A 20,065-nucleotide genomic window follows, 5' to 3' on the forward strand; every position below is an offset into this window, starting at 1 on the left:
ACCATACAAGGCACCAAGTCACTGAACTTCCGGATAGTTGCGTCGGGTCGGGTCTGTTTTATGCCCGCAAATGGCCCCTATAAATACCCACAAAACCTTCCGCATCACCCCATTTTTCCCCGCTGGTAATCCACTGGCTCTCTCTCCTCACTCTCGCAGCCCTGCTGTGCTGGCACCGTAAAGCTAGCTTCGTGCACCACAAAAGCTATTTGCCTCTCTCTCTCAATATTTGCCATGGCGGCAACCGTCAGCAACAGTCAATATGCCCGCCCTTTGAGCGGGGTTGCTAGTTCCTTCAACTTCTCCCATGATTTTAACTTCCCTCCCACCAACTTCGAGGAATCCAAAGCCACGCCAAAGGACCTGGCTTCCTCCAGCGAAGATGAAAACGACGCCGAAGAGTGGAAGGACGTTATACAAAAAGCTAACTCCGAAGCGGAGAGCTGGATGGAACACAATGCTTCATTGCCCCGTGTGCCGGAAAAAACTACATCAACTGGGAACCACCCATCACCCTCATGAATCACAGCTTCATCACCCCCATCCCCCTCCACTTTGTACGTAACCACGGCCCCACCCCTAATACCCGTTGGGATGACTGGACCGTCGAGGTCAGTGGCCTCGTCAAACGCCCCGCAGAATTCACCATGAACCAACTCGTCAACCAGTTCCCCAGCCGCGAGTTCCCGGTCACGCTGGTGTGTGCCGGCAACAGAAGGGCAGAACAAACCATGGTGAGGCAGAGCATCGGTTATAACTGGCGTGTGGGTGCCGCTTCCACTTCGGTCTGGCGTGGGGTGCCGTTGAGGTACTTGCTCAAGAGGTGCGGGATCTACAGCCGCACCAAAGGAGCTTTGTACGTGTGTTATGAAGGAGATGAGGATCTGCCAGGTGGCGGTGGGTCCAAGTACGGGACAAGCATCAAGAGAGAGATCGCGATGGATCCGACCCGCGACGTCATCCTCGCTTATATGCAAAACGGAGAGCGCTTGGCTCCGGAATTTGGCTTCCCGGTGAGGATGATCGTACCGGGTTTCATCGCCGGTCGCATGGTGGTGAAGTGGCTCAAGCGTATCATTGTAACTTCACAAGAATCGCAAAACCACTACCATTATAAGGACAACAGAGTATTTCCCTCCCACGTGGATGCCGAGCTTGCCAACGCCGAAGGTATTGAGCTTTTGTCAGCTCCTGTACTTGTTCGTCTTGTCAATTATTCTTATCCGTTTATTTGAGCAAATCAACTGCCAAGTTCCTGATTGTATTTGAATGAATAAAGGTTGGTGGTACAAGCCCGAGTATATTATCAATGAGCTCAACGTAAATTCTGTTATAACCACGCCGTGTCACGGGGAGATCTTGCCCATAAACTCATCGACAACTCAAAAGCGGTGTGTGTTGAGAGGATACGCATATTCCGGTAAGATTATTTTTTTCAGGAAAGAAAAAGGGAAAAAGAGGGACTTTGTTTAAGATAAATGACATCTGCTCTTGGGATGGGAAGGATGAGTTAAGGTTTAGCTAAGGTGTGAGAGGGAGACATTCGGAGACGGACGTAACTGATAAGGAGATCCATGTTATTCCGTGCAGGGGGCGGGAGAAAAGTGACACGTGTCGAGGTGACAATGGACGGAGGGGAAACATGGTCACTGGCCACGTTGGAACGCTCGGAGAAACCGAACAAGTACGGCAAATACTGGTGCTGGAGTCTCTGGTCGTTGGAAGTGGAGGTGCTGGACCTTTTAGGAGACAAGGAAATCGCCGTACGAGCATGGGACGAGGCCCTCAACACCCAGCCCGAGAAGCTCATTTGGAATGTCAAGGTACTTTAAATTCGCTGCGCATTTTCACTGTGTAAATACATATTACTGATAATGGTTGTAAACATCCACTGCTTTAGCACTGGGGTCAATATCCCAAGAGATTTATGACCAATTTTGATCTCTCATTCAGTCGCCTGTTTTATATAAATATCAGCGCTTTGGGTTTTTGTGATGAAGGGTATGATGAACAACTGCTGGTTCAAAGTGAAGACCAAGGTGTGCATACCCCTTGAGGGGGGAACTGGAATTATGTTTGAGCACCCGACCATACAATCGAACCCTTCTCGCAAGTTGAAGACATCGGAGTCCAACAAGAACCTCAAGAAGAGTCTCTCAACGCCCTTTATGAACAACAGCGCCTCCAATATGTACTCCATCTCTGAAGTCATGAAGCACACCTCCCCCGATTCTGCTTGGATCATCGTTCACGGCTACGTCTACGACTGCACCCGCTTCCTCAAAGATCACCCCGGCGGCCCCGAAATCATCCTCATCAACGCCGGCACCGACTGCACCGAAGAGTTCGAAGCCGTCCATTCTAAGGAAGCCAACAAAATGCTCGAGGACTACCGAATTGGTGAGCTCATGACTTCCCGTTGGGCCTCCCCTGACTCATCGCCCAACACCTCCCTGCACGACAATGGCGATATCAGCCACTTAACACCAATCACGGAAGCCCCACCATTACGCAGCGTGGCCCTCAACCCACGTGAGAAAATCCCATGCAAGCTCGTCTCCAAAACGTCCATCTCACGCGACGCGAGACTTTTCCGTTTTGCGCTACCCTCCGAAGACCAAGTCATGGGTCTGCCGGTGGGAAAGCACATATTCGTATGTTCCACCATTGAGGATAAGCTGTGCATGCGAGCTTACACTCCAACCACCAGCGTGGATGAAGTAAGGTATTTTGATCTGGTGGTCAGGATATACTTCAAAGGGGTGCACCCCAAGTTCCCCAGCGGCGGGCTCATGTCTCAGCACTTGGACTCGCTTCCTCGGTTCTGTGGTGGAAGTGAAGGGTCCCCTCGGCCACATAGAGTACACTGGAAGAGGTCGGCTTTTGGATCACGGGAAGCCCAAGTTTGCGAAGAGGCTAGCCATGTTGGCCGGTGGGACAGGTATCACACCCGTCTATCAGGTGGCGCAAGCCATTCTGAAGGACCCAGAGGACCGAACCGAGATGCATGTTGTGTATGCGAACCGGACGGAGGATGATATTCTGCTGAGAGAAGAGCTCGACGAGTGGGCTAAGAAGGACGAGCGGTTCAAGGTGTGGTACGTGGTGCAAGAAAGCAAGAGTGAAGGGTGGGAATATAGTGTGGGTTTCATCACTGTGGATATCCTGAGGGAGCATGCCCCAAGGCATCAGATGACACGCTGGCATTAGCTTGTGGGCCACCACCCATGATTCAGTTTGCAGTGCAGCCGAATTTGGAGAACCTGGGGTACGACATCAGCAACAACTTGCTTGTGTTTTAGGGAGGATGCTAGGAGGGAGTATGGCGTGTTATGTGCGCAGTGTGTAATTGGATCCAATAGCGTTCCTTTTTTTTTTTTTTTGGGTATATGTGTGCGATTGGTGTGCAGCCCGATTTGGAGAAAATAGAGTGAGACATCAACAGTTTGCTTTTGTTTGGTAGAGAAGCCGTGGACGGAGGCCGGAGCGTTAGTGCGACATTGTATATGCGTGTATCATCAGCAGTGTCCAGTGTGTATAAAGAATTACTTATTTATTTATATGATGCGTCGTTTATATATTACATATATGAGATTTTATTCAAATCTATACGTATGTCCTGTCCTGAATATACATATGTGTGTGTGTGTGTGCAAGCTTTAATTATGTATATAGAGAGAGAGAATCCAGAAAGGAGAGATATTGAGGAACATGCATTGGAACAGGGAGCCACAGGTCTCTTATCAACCCATTAATTGCTAGAAAGAAATGGGCGATGAGCAATGAGATGATGTATTTGAGCAGAAGGACTTCAAAATTTCCCGCAGTTAATCAAGTAAGTGCTCAGGTCTGAGCAAGAATAGCAAGGCTGCAATATTCCAAATTAAGGATATGCAAAAAATTACAGAGGCGTGCCATGAGCACAGAGGAAAAAAGAATACATGTTCAATAGCACAGCTGTAGAACCCCTTCCAGCAATTGGAGATCAAGCATCGATGGACCCCATTTCAACTTTCAAAGGACGTGCTCATGTGCACCCTTGAAACAAAGGAAGATCGTTAAAATGAAGAGGAGAAAGTAGACATTGGGGTCATTTGTTGTGAGATCCTGGGGAAATTGGGGGAGGAATGCCCCTTGTCTAAATACGAGCGTTAGGCCCGAGATGAAGTGGGTCCAAGCCCAATCTAAAAGGGGATGTGAAGCCCGAAGCCAGAAAATAGTGAAGCCCAACTGAAGGGGAAGCAAGCCCAGATGACATTTGAGACTCCGCGGAAACAAGTGTCAGATGGAGCAGAACTCCAAGAAAGAAACATCAATTGTTTTGTGGTGACCAACGAGGGTTGGTCCAAGTGGTAAACGGCTTGATACCGCTTAAGCGATGTCTCGAGTTCGAGCATCAGCGTATGCAAAAATCCCCGTTGGGAGATTCACCCACCACAGCCAGGTGCGCGATGCGAGTTGGGTCCAGATGTAGTCGGAGCAAAGCTCCGGTGAACTGAGAGGGTAACCAAAAAAAAAAAAATTGTTTTGTGGTGTTAACTTCTTCGACTTTTTCTGTGGTTATTGCTTGAGTAATCATTTCAATAAGCATTCTGCCAAATTGTGATATTATCATTCTTAAGCCCGGAACTCCAAGTTCACATATTGAGGTCACCTGATCTCCGGCAAGCCTCCATCATATGAGCAGATTGCAAAACTGAGGCCGGCAATGAGAAAGTCAAATTTTCAAGAAAAACAAATTGCCACTTGCCTAAAGATATTTTTTCCTCGCCCTTTCCCAGAAGGGCAATTAGAGAAGTAATTAGCGTCGTGATATCTTCTGGGTAGGTTAATTTCACAAGTAACAAGTTGCTCGAAGCGATACAATGCTAGAAAATGAGAACATTTGCTACATATCGTCATTGGATCGTCAACTGGCCAATTAATAAGTATGCTAAAACACTTCCAGTTTTCCACTGGAGTAATTAATATCTTACCCTGTAGCAGCGTGCCAATAAAAAACGATGCTGGATAAATTTATACTAGGAGTAAAATGATGCTGGATTATGGTTGGGGCCCCCCCGGGGGGGGGGTAAGCACTTCCAGTGGAAAACTGGAAGTGGTTGCTACATATCGTCATTGGATCATCAACTGGCCAATTAACTAGCTGTCCATCATTTTTTATGGGCACGCTTCTACAGGGTAAGATATTAATTATTAAACAATAAATTTATACTTGGAGTAAAATGATGGTGGATTATGGTTTTTTACTTGTTGTTTTTAATGACTAGTGCATGCCTAGCATAAATACACATATAAGGTTCAATTATTGTAATAATTGCATGGTAAGAAAAATTGAAATGTATAATGTGTCTTGTGTATGAAATTAAATAGAAAAAATTACATGAATGTAAAATCATGCATCATGGTTTTTTGCAATAAAAAAAAGCACAATACTCATTCAGTTTTTAAATATAAGACTCATTTTATACCGATCATGTAATATATGTTATAATCATGTAATTTATTTAGTTTTATTAATTTTTTCAAATTAGTCAACCTGGTCTTATCTTAAGGACCAGAATTAATGTTGTTGCTTCAGATTAACTATGAAAATTGACAAGTGATTTCATCATGGGAGGTCAGGTGGCAACTTCTAAGTAATCAGCATAACGTGCTAATTCATGACGACTAAACACATGTTCTTTGAAGAATGAAATACAAAGGACGACTTAATTGGACGGAAGTGTCGCAGCAAGGCCCATCTAAAGAGAAGGAAATTTACAAGGACATGTTTATGCTGTTTGGTTGACATTTCGCATTATCCCTGTCATAAGAGGGCATCCAGGCTTGTGTTTAAGCTATCCTTATACCAGAGAATGAAAACTAACACCTATGGCCACATGATTTTTTTCGCTGGCTGCGCTGCTAGGTTTCAAACGCTCTATTCGATGGATACACAAAAGTACACACGCTGGTTTACGTGTGCGCAGAATATGGAATGCTACTTTTTTTTTTTTTTTAATATTGCTCATAGATAACAAGCTAGCTTTCCGTGGGTAATTTTTGTCTCTGCTTTTGTTTTTGGATTAAAGTGCAATTTTAATCCTGATTTTTTTTGTTTTCTGTGTAATTTTGATCATAGGTAAAATTGCACCCAAAGATTAGAGGCAAAATTATACCTTAATCTTTTGTTCTTCCTCGGAAGGGCTTCTATAGGAAATAAATAAATTTAGCTCCAGGGCCTGATTGTGTCATCACTTGCACTTTTGTTGTTTGCCCCGCGTGAGCTGTATTCTCAAGGGAAAGACAGAGCGAAGTTTTTTTTTTTTTTTTCAAAGGACCAAAACTATCGTTGTCGGATCAATTAGGAATCAACTTTAAGGTTCTGAAATTTATCTTCTTTTGACTCGGCAAATAAAGGAACCATGGGTCTGTTTGCCACCAGCAGAGATCCTCCTACGTGGACATATGAATTCACATGAGTCACGCCTGCCTAATTTTTTTTGTTAAACTATAGGTATCCTCCTATTGAAGACAATCCTATTTAATGGATCGTCTATTTTCCTCAAACACATGGGCCTAAAAGAATCTGCATTTCAATCATAAGAATCACGCATTTTTGTTTTGGGCTTCGCCCTCTTGTCGACCGGAAAAAATGGCGAGCACATGTTTGTACGTTCGAATCACAGGTTAGCAACATGTGGGTATTGAACGGAACCGAGGATGATAAAGCCACCAAAAAAAAAAAATCTCCGAATCATTGGCAGTTTGGCCCCTTCATCTTGTCAAAATATTAGTATTACGGCTCCAATATTATTAACAGTGAATACTTGTCAATAGTATTTTCATATTTTACAAGTTACTCTTCCGATTCTTAATATAAGACCTAATTATTGAGTTCATTTTGGTTCTAAATATGAGGCATATCTTTCATATTTATTAATTTTTTAAAAATTATTCCTATGAATAATCCCTCAACTATAATCAAGTAGAAGAGGGAAGGATGATATTAAGAAAAATAATTATGATATTTTTTTAAAAACATATCATATTTTTTATCATTAATTAACTTACTTAATTTTTTAATTTAATCAAATTAATTAAATAAATATTATACTAAAAATAAGAATAATACCATTTATATTATACATGGATGATTTTTGTGTGGTTGGCAGCACATATACGTCGTGTCAAACTGAGTTGTGATGTGAAATCCACTGAATTATCAGCAGATGTTGAAGAAACGGTATCCGCGGAGCACTGTTGTAATCAAGAAACCAGTGCTTGAGGAGGCAGAAATATTTGCACAGCATGAGAATCCGAATCCGAGAGGGAGAAAATATCAAAGGGGCTTGGCCTTGGTGGCGTCACGTCCAAAGAGCAAGGGAGGGGCCAGAGGGGAGATTTGAAAAAGTTAAAAGTACGATCCGAGCAGGTTTAATAAATAAAAAAAGGGAAAAGAAATAATAATTTAGAGGTCCTCATTGTGAGGAGCAGATTTTTATGGCGCGTCGTGTAGTTAGGAATAAAAGGGATATAAATATTATCCAGCTGGTTAAAGCAGAGAGAAGCGATTGGGAGGGAGAGCTTAATTATTTAAATTTTCGTAATGTGGGGAGAACTTTTATGTGTGGCATAGAAAAATAAGAGGGACGAGAGAGACAGAGAGAAGGACTGGGGGAGGCGTTACTGAGCCACAAAGCAAAGTGACTCTAAGCTGCTTCCAAGAGCCAACCTGCGTCCTCCGGGCTTCGCAGCCAAGTAGCCGCCCCCAGTTGGAGACTCTCCTGACCCCTCCTTGCCATTCCATGCCAAACTTCTCTTTGTCAAAATCACCATAATCTCACATACTCCCCTTTTTATTGCCCGTCAATTTTAACTCTTTCTTACAGGATAGGGGGGGGGGGGGGAAGAGAAGCTGCCCGTTCCAACTCTTAATATTATACAGGAGCTAATTGTTAACTCGGATATATATACTACCTTGATCAGTCTTGTTTCGTGTATTTATTATATATTTTAAAGTTATTTACTGACTAGTAAATTGATACACAACATGATGAAAAAAATTATAAACTTAAAATATTTATGTAACATATTATAAATGAAAAAACGAACGATAATTTTAATAACAAGAAATATTCTTTGCGATTTTAGTTGTGAATTTGAGCTCCAAACAAAAAAGGAAAAAAGATGTTGGGTAGGGGAAATTGTGTGCGCGAATGGGGTAATTTGGTGGGGGCAGAGGGAAACCCATTGACGCGGCTGGTATGTTGAACTGAAGAGCCCCATGTTTTGAGAAGAGGTTGGCCATTGGGGAATGCCATTCGCCACTTCACAGGATGCCACACGAAAATTGGCCCTCACCCTCCCAATACTCCCAAGGAATCTTTTACTATTTGACCCCCTCTGCCCTTTTTTTTTTCCCCCTGCGTTCCCCATCAACGTACCTGTCGCCACAAGCATTTCATTTCTAACCCCTTCTCATTTTTATTTCCCCTCTGGCCCCTTTCTCCCCATTTGACTCTCATTTTTTTATTTTTAATCAATTCTGGATCTAACCATCAATTCTTCACCTTCCTCCAACCCAACCCTTTTACTTGTTTATATTAAAACGCTCCGTCCCAAATATCTAGCCATGCACGCGGAATTCCGCGGCTGGTATTCCCATTCTTGTAATATTATGTAATTAAGGATTTTTAGTTCCGTCAAGCCATGATCATTATATTCTAACTACTGTAATCTCCTCCGGACAACGATATATGGCTCGTCTAATGATTTCCCACCGCACATTGCATTCCAAATCCAGCACGACACATACCAATTGCACTCACACGGGAAGTTTTATAATTATTTTCGGCTAAAATTAGTTATTAATTTAATCGCGCCAATTTGAGGCGACGACACACCTACGATCGGCCGCCACATTAAGACCGATCCTTTACCATACATCGAACGCTAGAGTTTATTACAGTTTCCTATCATGTTAAAACCCCCCTCCCCACAAAAAAAAAATCTGGTGCTCTAGCTATGGCGTTCCAATCCGAAAAATCCTGCGTTTGACCCCACTTCAAGCAGGCTGGGTTGAGCCAAAGTTCACCAAAATTTGCTACCTTCGCTTCTTATATTTTCCTTTGTATATACATATCATGTTTCATTTATTTTTGTTAATTTAAATACATCTTTGTAAAATATATTTTTCCTGTATAAAATAATGCTTTTGGTCATAGAAGGTGTTGACAATTAAGCAATTACTATAACGTAATTTCCCTGAATGAATTTTATTGCAATTAAAATCCATTATTAGTTTATTTTTGGACCAAACTAGTTAATTTTATTAATATGAAAAAGCATATTGCAGATAATAAGAAAACACTCAAAACAGCCCTATAGGATACAGCCTAACAAACACATGAACTCACCGGGTATGCGTATCATAAACCCAATAGACCAAGAAAACTTGCCACTTCGTGTCATAAGGTTATTAGCTTATGTCACTTCTTTCCCTTTCTCCATAAGCAAAGCATTCCACACAGTGTCCTTCGTCCTTCGGCATCCGTACCCATGACCCGAGCTTATAGTCAAAACATGCGTTGAAGAACGTATAAATATCAAGGTGAATCCTATTAGTAATAGTCACCTCGAACTTGTATATTTAGGCGCGCTTTAACTATTAGCTGGACGTGGAATTTTGATGCATTATTGTCTAAAACTGTATAAGTGGCTTTGAATGGCAACAAATTCCCCTCGCCAGACAATCAATGCTTGCATGTATTTCCTGTCACGAGGTGAATTTAGTCCCATGGTGTTGCCAATCACATTGAAGAAATTACTCACCATTGACGGCCATGCCTCCTTTCCAATCAGATACAATCAAATACAAATAATTGCGGTTTGGATAGTTTTCAGAATATGTTTTTAATTTTCAACTATACACGAGATTGTAGCGAACATCAACAAAGTTTGGTAACCATCCCTATACACAATTTTTTTTCCTCAATTTTTTCACTCTAACCACTCAAAATTCTCATGCCTCAAAATAGCGGTAGTCACGTTTGATTCAAGCAATGAGACATTTAATACAAAAAAAAAAAAGGGATGTTTTGATCAATAGCGTATTTTTCATAATTATAATTTAACAAGTTTTTTTTTTTTTTCAATTGCACTGGAAGGTGAGGGGGGAATCACTTAGAAGAGGCCAGAAGCATTGTTGTGACCCACAGCCACCTCTGCTCTCCAGGGCCTTACCGTCCCTTTCCATTGGTCCCTCTCCCCCACCCTCCCTCTTAACTCAGGCAAAGGGGAAAAAAAAAGATGTCACTCACTAAATAATGGAATCCCCGGATCGCTGCGTGGGGTCGGGTCCTCTTCTTCACCCGATACTAGTCCTCAGCTTGGTTACGTCTCTCTATCTCCCCACACGATGTATCTATAAATATTCATAGTACACCCCCTTTGTTTCCCATCACTCCATTTTCTCTGCATAGTGATCTATCGGCGCTCTCTCCTCTCTCATGTGGGCACAGTAAGGCTCCCTAACACCACACCACAAAAGCTCTTTTACTTCCTCTCTCTTTCTCTGTCGATATTTTCCATGGCGGCTTCCATCGACAACCGTCAATACGCTGGCCCTTTAAACGCCGTCGCTCATTCCTTCAACGTCCCCCCTCATTTTAACTTCCCTCCCAAGCCCGTGAGATCCGAACCCTTGCTAATGGACTTGGATTCCTCCAGCGAAGATGAGAACGACGCCGACGAGTTGAAAGACCTAATACGAAAGGCTAACACCGAAGTGGAGGCGCCCATCTTTGATCCCCGCGATGACGGAACCGCCGACTGCTGGATCGAACGCAACGCTTCCTTGGTCCGCCTCACAGGGAAACACCCCTTCAACTCGGAGCCACCCCTCACCCGCCTCATGCATCACGGCTTCATCACCCCCGTCCCACTCCACTATGTCCGCAACCACGGCGCCGTCCCTAATGCGCGCTGGGATGACTGGACCATCGAGGTTTGTGGCCTCGTGAAACGCCCCGCCCAATTCACTATGGACGAACTGGTCAACGAGTTCCCGAGCCGGGAGCTGCCGGTGACGCTGGTGTGCGCTGGGAATAGGAGGAAAGAACAAAACATGGTAAAACAGAGCATCGGTTTTAACTGGGGCGCGGCCGCGGTTTCCACTGCGGTCTGGAGAGGGGTGCCGTTAAGGTACTTGCTCAAGAGGTGCGGGATCTATAGCCGGACGAAAGGGGCATTACACGTGTGCTTCGAGGGAGCTGAGGATCTGCCGGGTGGAGGTGGGTCCAAGTACGGCACAAGCATCAAGAGAGAGATAGCCATGGATCCGGCTCGCGACATCATCATCGCATATATGCAAAACGGAGAACAATTGGCTCCGGATCACGGGTTTCCGGTGAGGATGATCATACCGGGTTTCATTGGTGGCCGCATGGTAAAGTGGCTCAAGCGTATCATTGTGACTCCACAAGAATCGGGCAACTATTACCATTACAAGGACAACAGAGTACTTCCCTCCCACGTGGATGCCGAGCTCGCCAACGCTGAAGGTAATGCGCTCTGCACTTGTACTTGTTTTCCCTGGCGGTATGTTTGCTCGCGAGGCGTCCCGCTTCCTTCGTTTGCTTAGACGAAACATTTGCTAATCCCAACTTGTTAATTATATTTGAATGACTGCAGCTTGGTGGTACAAGCCAGAGTACATAATCAACGAGCTCAACATAAACTCTGTGATAACCACGCCTTGTCACGAGGAGATCTTGCCCATAAACTCCTGGACTACTCAGATGCCGTATGTGCTGAGGGGCTATGCATATTCTGGTTAGTGTTTGTTTTTGTTTTCTTTTTTCAAAGTTCGGAGTTTAGATTCTGGGTAAGCTGAGGGTGTGAGAGGGAGTCAGGCGGCGATGTACCTATAATAATTTTGCTCCGCAAACGCGTGATAAAGATATCCATGGGGGTACTGTGCAGGGGGCGGAAGAAAAGTGACACGTGTGGAGGTGACGTTGAACGGCGGGGAAACGTGGTTAGTGGCCACGTTGGAACACCCGGAGAAGCCGAACAAGTACGGCAAATATTGGTGCTGGTGTTTCTGGTCGCTGGAGGTGGAGGTGCTGGACCTTCTCGGAGCCAAGGAAATCGCAGTGCGAGCATGGGACGAGGCCCTCAACACCCAACCTGACAAGCTCATTTGGAATGTCATGGTACGTGCTCACGCGTCTCCGTTAAATATTTCATTCCCTTTGTTTCATGGAAAAACTGTCAGTTCATCACGCGCCCCACCGGATTTATCTCACTCATAGCTTCTATTATTTGAACCCCTTGGTAAATTCAACATCAGGCCCTCAACTATTGGATCCCTTTAACTGCCTTCGCACAGGAGTTCGGCTTCTTTGTGAGGGATTTTTATTATTTCTAAATTACCACAGATTAAAAATATTTGGGGAGAGGACGTTTTTAACACTTTCGCTGTAATATCCCCTGTCACTTTCATCTTTTAATAGCTTATTGGGTGGGCCACGGCGTCATTGATGCGTGTGATTATTCCCAAATGACCATCATTAAAAAAAAATGTTAAAATTGTGCACTTTAATTGAGTGAATATATGTTAATATCAATGGCTGTACATCAACTGCATCAGCACTATGGTCAATGTTCTTAATGAGAATAATATATTGGTAAAAATAATTCTTTGAACTGTTTTTATCTCCTTGTCGTTTACTTTATTCAAATCTGAGTGCTTTGGGCTTTGGTGGTGCAGGGCATGATGAACAATTGCTGGTTCAAAGTGAAAACCAATGTGTGCAGGCCCCATAAAGGGGAGATTGGAATTGTATTTGAGCACCCGACCTTGCCGGGTAACCAATCTGGTGGGTGGATGACCAAGGAAAGACACCTTGAGCAAACGTCAGAGTCCAACCCCAGCCTCAAGAAGAGTGTCTCAACGCCCTTTATGAACACAACTTCAAACATGTACTCCATCTTTGAAGTCAAAAGGCACACTTCCCCTGACTCTGCTTGGATCATCGTTCACGGCCATGTCTATGACTGCACTCGCTTCCTCAAAGATCACCCCGGCGGCGCCGATAGCATCCTCATCAACGCCGGCACCGACTGCACCGAAGAGTTCGAAGCCATCCATTCCGACAAAGCAAAGAAAATGCTTGAGGACTACCGAATTGGTGAGCTCATGACTACCGGTTACGCCTCCCCCGACTCGTCGCCCAACACCTCCCTGCACGGCAATGGCGATATCAGCCACTTAACCCCAATCACGGAAACCCCACCATTACGCAGCGTGGCCCTCAACCCACGTGAGAAAATCCCATGCAAGCTCGTCTCCAAAACGTCCATCTCGCACGACGTGAGGCTTTTCCGTTTTTCGCTACCCTCCGAAGACCAAATCATGGGTCTGCCGGTGGGAAAGCACATATTCGTATGTGCTACCATTGAGGATAAGCTGTGCATGCGAGCTTACACTCCCACCACCAGCGTGGAGGAAGTGGGGTATTTTGATCTGGTGGTCAAGATCTACTTCAAAGGGGTGCACCCCAAGTTCCCCAACGGCGGGCTCATGTCTCAGCACTTGGACTCGCTTCCTATCGGTTCTGTGGTGGAAGTAAAGGGTCCCCTCGGCCACATAGAGTACACTGGAAGAGGTCAGTTTTTGGATCACGGGAAGCCCAAGTTTGCGAAGAGGCTAGCCATGTTGGCCGGTGGGACAGGTATCACACCCGTCTATCAGGTGGCGCAAGCCATTCTGAAGGACCCAGAGGACCGAACCGAGATGCATGTTGTGTATGCGAACCGGACGGAGGATGATATTCTGCTGAGAGAAGAGCTCGACGAGTGGGCTAAGAAGGACGAGCGGTTCAAGGTGTGGTACGTGGTGCAAGAAAGCAAGAGTGAAGGGTGGGAATATAGTGTGGGTTTCATCACGGAGGATATCCTGAGGGAGCATGCCCCCAAGGCATCAGATGACACGCTGGCATTAGCTTGCGGGCCACCACCCATGATTCAGTTTGCAGTGCAGCCGAATTTGGAGAAACTGGGGTATGACATCAGCAACAACTTGCTTGTGTTTTAGATATCGAGGGGCCACGGACGGCGTAGGGTGTATGTTGTATATGTGTGTAATTGGATCGAATAATGTTACTATTATTTTGTCCTAGATTTTTTTTCCCCATTTGAAAACAAATCTAGAAAAAGTCGTATGTGCAAAACCTTTGATGGTTTTGCTGTCCCCTTGTAGGTATATATATACCATTCACGTGTTTATATAACAATGGAAGGGCCAATTAGTTTTGCCCCGTTGGGTCCTATTAATTTGTTGAGCAATAAGTCCATACCTACGATCTAAAATCTGGCATGCATGAAAAGTCAAGCTCGCATTATTTTAACGGCGCGAGCGTGACATGGTCATTAATGGAGGCTTACAAATATCGCCTGGACACGTGGCATGAATACAAGGCCGGGGCTGGAGATTCCCCATCCTCCATCGTCGTCCATGCCTTTCTCTTATTTTAACGAGCCTGTTGCTAAGCGTATACGTTTCGCTGCAGTGGTTGATGATCAGATGAATCTAAATGATTTAGATTTGATGTTCTATTGTGAAAGTACATAAGTTAATGCTCTATACCATTAACATATCATCTCAACAGTTCATAACTGCTGCGGAAGTGCAATTAAACAGAATGCAGTAGATCGGTAGGATGAAAGTAAAGAATTTTGCATGCACTTAGAGATGGACATTGCGTAGGTGGGGGATTTTAGAATTCCAGTTCCGGAGATGTCAGCAAAATGAAGGAAAATAGTTGCAAGAACTTCTGACCAAGAAGGGCAGTATCGTAATTAGAAAAGATCACTTCTAAAATCGATGTGCCAGCAGCATGTTTTCCAAAATAGCATTAATCTTCTATACCTCACAAGCATGAGCATTGGAGTCTCTTCTAATGAATTTCTCACTAAATTACGTTCCTCTCCCCGTTTTTTCTTATGCAATGCGGAAAGTAATTAGTTTGGAAGTTTCATTTAACCGTTAAGTCAGTCAATAATGTATGTATTGGGTTTAAAGTCTTCCACCTATCCCAAGATAATTAGTTCATGATGAGTACAGTCATGATGTGTTGAAAAAGTGAAAGAGTTTGTGTGAGTGAAATTGAATTGAGAGTAATGAAACCAACCACGCCATCATCATTTTTGAATGGTTTCTTTTCCCTTTGGAGTAAAGAATCTTGACTTGTTAAATGTGTCTGTGTGTGAGGGTGTTGATGACATACACCAATTTGTGTAAAATGCACGTACTCGCACTCATATTGATACATGTCACCTAATGAGACAGGCATCCCATACCCGTAAATATACATTCTACATGTACTGTTTCATGTTTTGATATATACGATTCTCAATAATGTGATGCCTTTTTTTTCAGACTAATTAATTAGTGATGCTTCTTCTTTGAAGAATAAAGAGGCGTTTTAATGGTAAGTTGTTGTGCATAGACATTTTATTCATGTATGTAATTTGTTTCGGCATTTATCAATATGTCTTGGAATCCGTACCATGGAACCATATGCGTACTGCGGTAACTATAGTGTGCGCGCGTATATTGTATAGGCAGCTACCAAAAAGAAAAAACAAAGAAAAAGAAGGCGGTGTATATATATGAGAATAATTGAGGACGTACGGATGCACATATGATAATGCCAGGCGATCACGTGGGTGGAGATTGGAGAAAGCTCCGCGTGCATATGTGGGTATGTACATGTGTGTAGACGGGAAACACGAAGCAGTATTAAAAATGTTCGAATTTTAGATAACATGGTTCTGGTGTGGGCGAAGCAATAATGAAGGAGGGGGCAGGCATGCAAGGAAGCAGGGGGGGTTATTGGACGCATGCGTACGCCTCCTGTATATATGTACTGCCATGCCAAAGTAAGTAAATGATTTAACAATAAAATATTATATATATGAAGGAAGCAGTGGAGTCATGGGGTATACGTGCCTGTACGTAATGTGTTCCCTTAGTAATACAGATTTGTATTGTACTGGTAGGTAATTAATTTTTACGGCAACTTTTTACTACAAAGTCTAACTAATAAAGTGTAAAACGGGTGATTTGCACTTGGATGGAGTGGCAAAGTGGTCCAGTTCATAAAATATTGAAAGGTATAAGTGGGGGGGGGGGGGGTTGTGTGGCAGCTTGGTGTGGATGGTACGATGTAGAGATAACCTTGACCTTAGCAATCACAGCGGGTCAAGGCTGCCTGTTATTTCATGCTCGGAAAGGTCACTCACCTTCCTTCCTTAATTTGTCTTCACTGTCCAAGCACTGCTTCCCCACCATGCATATTATATATATATATATATATAAATATATATATATTGCTTCCTTCTGCTTTCTCCACAATGAATCTTCCTGCTCTCTCACCAAGCCAGCCTATTTACTCCATTAAACTATCACCACTCACGTCCTCTTCTTCTGCCTGATTCAGCAAGTGGTGGCCTTTCAAAATCCTGACATTAATCCACTACTCCATCACTTTCTTCCCCAGCTCCAAACCTTCATTACCCACAAACTTGATTTTTAAATGACAATTCAGTCCCCCGCAATAACTCACCATATTCTTCATTCGCATACTAAGAAACCACAAAAATAATAATGTGGAGTGCTATTCTTCTATTTTTGTCGTGTTCCGTGATATTCATGCCAGCGCCTACCTTCATACGTCAACACATGATATGCCACACGTAATATGGGCTTGTTTCGAGCCGTTTTTCCCTTTCTTTTTTAGATCATCCAGTTATTGACCCTTTGTTTAATTAGCGCCTACTTCACCAAAACTAGCAACAATTCTAATTAAATAATTCTCCATGGAAATGGACATCTAAATACCCTCAAAAAGGACAAACAAGCCTTTATTTTCTCACCCATATATATATATTTATTAATAATAAGCAGCTGTCGAGATGAGCTGACCCAATAAAAAAATTAAACGTTGAACTATGTGGGTATTATTATTTTTAATTTTCTTTTAGATTAAACGAGTTAGTTTTTTTAACTTGCATTGTGAGTCGGGTTTAAATTTTCAACCCATCGATCAAATTAAGACAAGTTAAATAATTTAACCCGTTGAACTCACTCCATCCTTTTCGGTGGTCCCTTAATAAGGGCTATATTTACGAGCTGCCCTGGAATGCTTCCATTAAAAATTCTGCTCCGGCTGGCCGTCTTAACATAAATAGGCGTGTAATAATGGATTCCACGCCGATTGGAGATGAACTCCCAGGATGTTGGGAAGAAACAGTCAAGCGAATAGAATATAGACGGCGTGTACAAAAAAAAGAAGAAAAAAGAATAGAATACAGAAGGCAAGTGGATATTTGTTTATTTTTTAGCTGTAAAGCACCAATCACGTTAATTTTAAAACGCTGTCGCCATCAAAGAAATTTGAAGACTTTATAGTAATTATTTTAATTTGTTATAACTCCTCTAGTGCTATTTATAGGGAAAAGAGAAAATACATTTTTTGATCCTATTTCTAGGGCATTGAGAGAAATTTTTTGTATGAATGTATAATTTTACTTTTTATTTATTATTGTATTGGCTTTGTCTATATAAGGTATAATATATATTAAATAGAGATAAAGTTAAAAGTTGTTGAATTTTAAATGAGAATTAATGAAATTTAATTTTTTTTCTGTCTGTGTGAAACATATTGAAAGTGACTTATAAATAGGACTAGAGTAGTATATATATATATATATATATATATAAAATATGTATATGTTTTTCAGTTCACATGGTTGTTAGGTGCTCCCAACCATTCATAGGATTGTTCCCTGAAAAGAAATGCAGGAATCTTTGGAATGAGCCGACAACCTTGTTTTCAGGTGAGGAAATAAATCAAAATATTTGGAAGGTAGTATAATTACAGAAGGGTTCGCAAGCATACTGAATTACATAGTCGGGTGAATCGTGACTTTATAATTTACCATTTTTGAAAATGTTTGCTGAACAAAATTGTTGTGGAAGCAATAATCAGCCGCTTAACGACAAGAGCACCACCCAAATTCACCAAATTTTATATAAAATTTTTTGTAAAACGTATAAATCATTTAGTTGTTGGACCGTAGCCTTCCGCTGTCTGGTAACAAGACAACAATTACTATATCCCACAAATGCAAAAAATTGGTTCAAATAGGTGTGCCGTGCGGTGCGTGTGATATGATTGGTTAAGGTATCGCGTCCCTGGGTTTCTGTTGGGCTTAGGATCCATGAGCCCACTAAAACACATGGTCGAGTTCTAAGCCCATTTAACAAACAGTGGGCGCAGTCATACAACAGAAGCCGAATTCTTAAAACACGTTACCTTGTACGGGAGAAGGGTGACTTGTGGGCCTTTCTCATGATTCACAAACGCGAATCAGGGAAGGCATGGACAGTTCACAAAAATTAGTGCACTCCCAAGAAATGCAGGCCCCGAACCCGATTATATATATGGTTGAAGTGTAATTTTGATCCCGACTTTATTTTTTGGGCGTAATTTTACTCTTAATCTCTTAGTGATAAAATTTTGCTCTGATCTATTTTGTTAGGTGCAATTTTAAACCTGATCAAAATTGTATATAAAAAATAAGATTGGGTCAAAATTGTACTTTAACCCATATATTTATCACTGTTAAGGATTAACACACATACAAGGAAATCTTTAATTAATTTAACTCTTACAATACAATAACACGTGTCAAAATGTCCTCATATCAAGGGGAGCAAATATAAATAAAATTAAAGGTAAGCGCTCTCGGGTAACAAACTTTTTTAAACCAACGGAGGCGGTAAAAAAATTATGCGGTCCGGAAAAGGCATGTCCCCAGATTAAAGTCAAATGCAAGAAGTTTGTTGAAAATTGTACGGCTTAACCTCACCGCTCCCCACTTCCCATGATTTAAGGGTGTGTTTGGATGAAACCAACCGTTGTTTGGAAAAGTGATTCTGGAGAATAGATTCTGGAAAAAATAGATTCTGTGAAGAATAGATTTGTAAAAAAGTGATTCTGATAAGTGAGAGTGTGGATAGTTGTTTCAGAAGCACTTTTTATATATACAAATTACTAAAAAAAAGACATAAGTTAATATGATATTACAAAAAATAGATTTTATGATAATATTTTAATTTGAAGAAATAAATTGTTATAATTGTTTTTACCCCATAATTAATAATAAATAAGATAATATAATTAATAAATAATTAATGTCTATATATATTATAAAATATAAGATTAATATATTTATAAAAAATATGTTTATAAAAAAAATAACAAGATACATATCATATAGGCCCTCACACTCTCTCCTTTTTTTCTTTTTCCTCCAAAGCAAAAAAATTTTGCTTTTTCCAAAACCATGGTTTTGACCCAAAACCATGGTTTTGGTTTTTGGAGAGGCTGTTTGGGTAGCATTTTCCCCAAACCATGGTTTGGGTCCCCAAACCATGATTTGGGGTGCTATCCAAACAGAGCCTTATTAGAGGAATTTAAAATCAGACTCCCAAATATTGTCCGGACTGATTACATACTACATGCATTATTTACTTATAATTGTCGGATCATATTTATAAAAAAAGCAAAATTTTAACATAAATTAAATGTATTATTTTACTCATCACTTGTCACTATAATTTTCTGGTAAGTGTGTATATTAAATATGAATGAAATTTAAAAAAATTATTAAATTCTTGATTATAATAAAAACGTATTGAACGTTATTTATAGATATGTCATAGGAGGTTTTTTTTTCCTGGTTGTTGTTGATTTTCTCTCCCCCACTCACTGTAAATAATGTTACATTTTGGAAAATAAAATATATATTTACCTATTATTATTCTAAAATTTATGTAATCAACTATTTTTATTTTATTTTGTAGAATCTGAGGAAATTATTAAGTTTGCCTACTATGTGGTCGTGATGGTTTCTTTTCATTGAGTACAAACGCATCTACTTGGGTTTTTGTTCATGATCTCATTACCTGCCACCCTTATCTGTGGTGATTGGAAAATTCGAAAATCTG

The 20,065-nt window shown here is 41.8% G+C and overlaps 1 protein-coding gene and 1 pseudogene across 1 annotated transcript; both read left to right on the forward strand.

Moving 5' to 3' along the window:
- Positions 1-234: 234 nt before the first annotated feature.
- On the forward strand, positions 235-3,302 carry LOC114719326 (inducible nitrate reductase [NADH] 2-like; annotated as a pseudogene).
- A 7,147-nt stretch (positions 3,303-10,449) lies between these two features.
- On the forward strand, positions 10,450-14,322 carry LOC114719325 (inducible nitrate reductase [NADH] 2). The gene is made up of 4 exons (XM_028904811.1): positions 10,450-11,546; positions 11,677-11,817; positions 11,968-12,200; positions 12,758-14,322. The coding sequence occupies exons 1-4, from the start codon at positions 10,574-10,576 to the stop codon at positions 14,081-14,083; spliced, it is 2,673 nt and encodes an 890-aa protein (XP_028760644.1). The 5' UTR covers positions 10,450-10,573; the 3' UTR covers positions 14,084-14,322.
- Positions 14,323-20,065: the final 5,743 nt, after the last annotated feature.

Source organism: Neltuma alba, unplaced genomic scaffold (assembly GCF_004799145.2).
Source record: "Neltuma alba isolate B1F8T4 unplaced genomic scaffold, ASM479914v2 tig00011907_pilon, whole genome shotgun sequence".
NCBI classification, from domain to species: domain Eukaryota; kingdom Viridiplantae; phylum Streptophyta; class Magnoliopsida; order Fabales; family Fabaceae; genus Neltuma; species Neltuma alba.

Excerpts from the sequence above, each read along its gene's own strand:
- LOC114719325 (XM_028904811.1), top strand. The coding sequence starts at position 10,574 with ATGGCGGCTTCCATCGACAACCGTCAATACGCTGGCCCTTTAAACGCC. Across the intron at positions 11,547-11,676 it reads CGAGCTCGCCAACGCTGAAG|CTTGGTGGTACAAGCCAGAG; the intron begins GTAATGCGCTCT and ends GAATGACTGCAG. Across the intron at positions 12,201-12,757 it reads AGCTCATTTGGAATGTCATG|GGCATGATGAACAATTGCTG; the intron begins GTACGTGCTCAC and ends TTGGTGGTGCAG.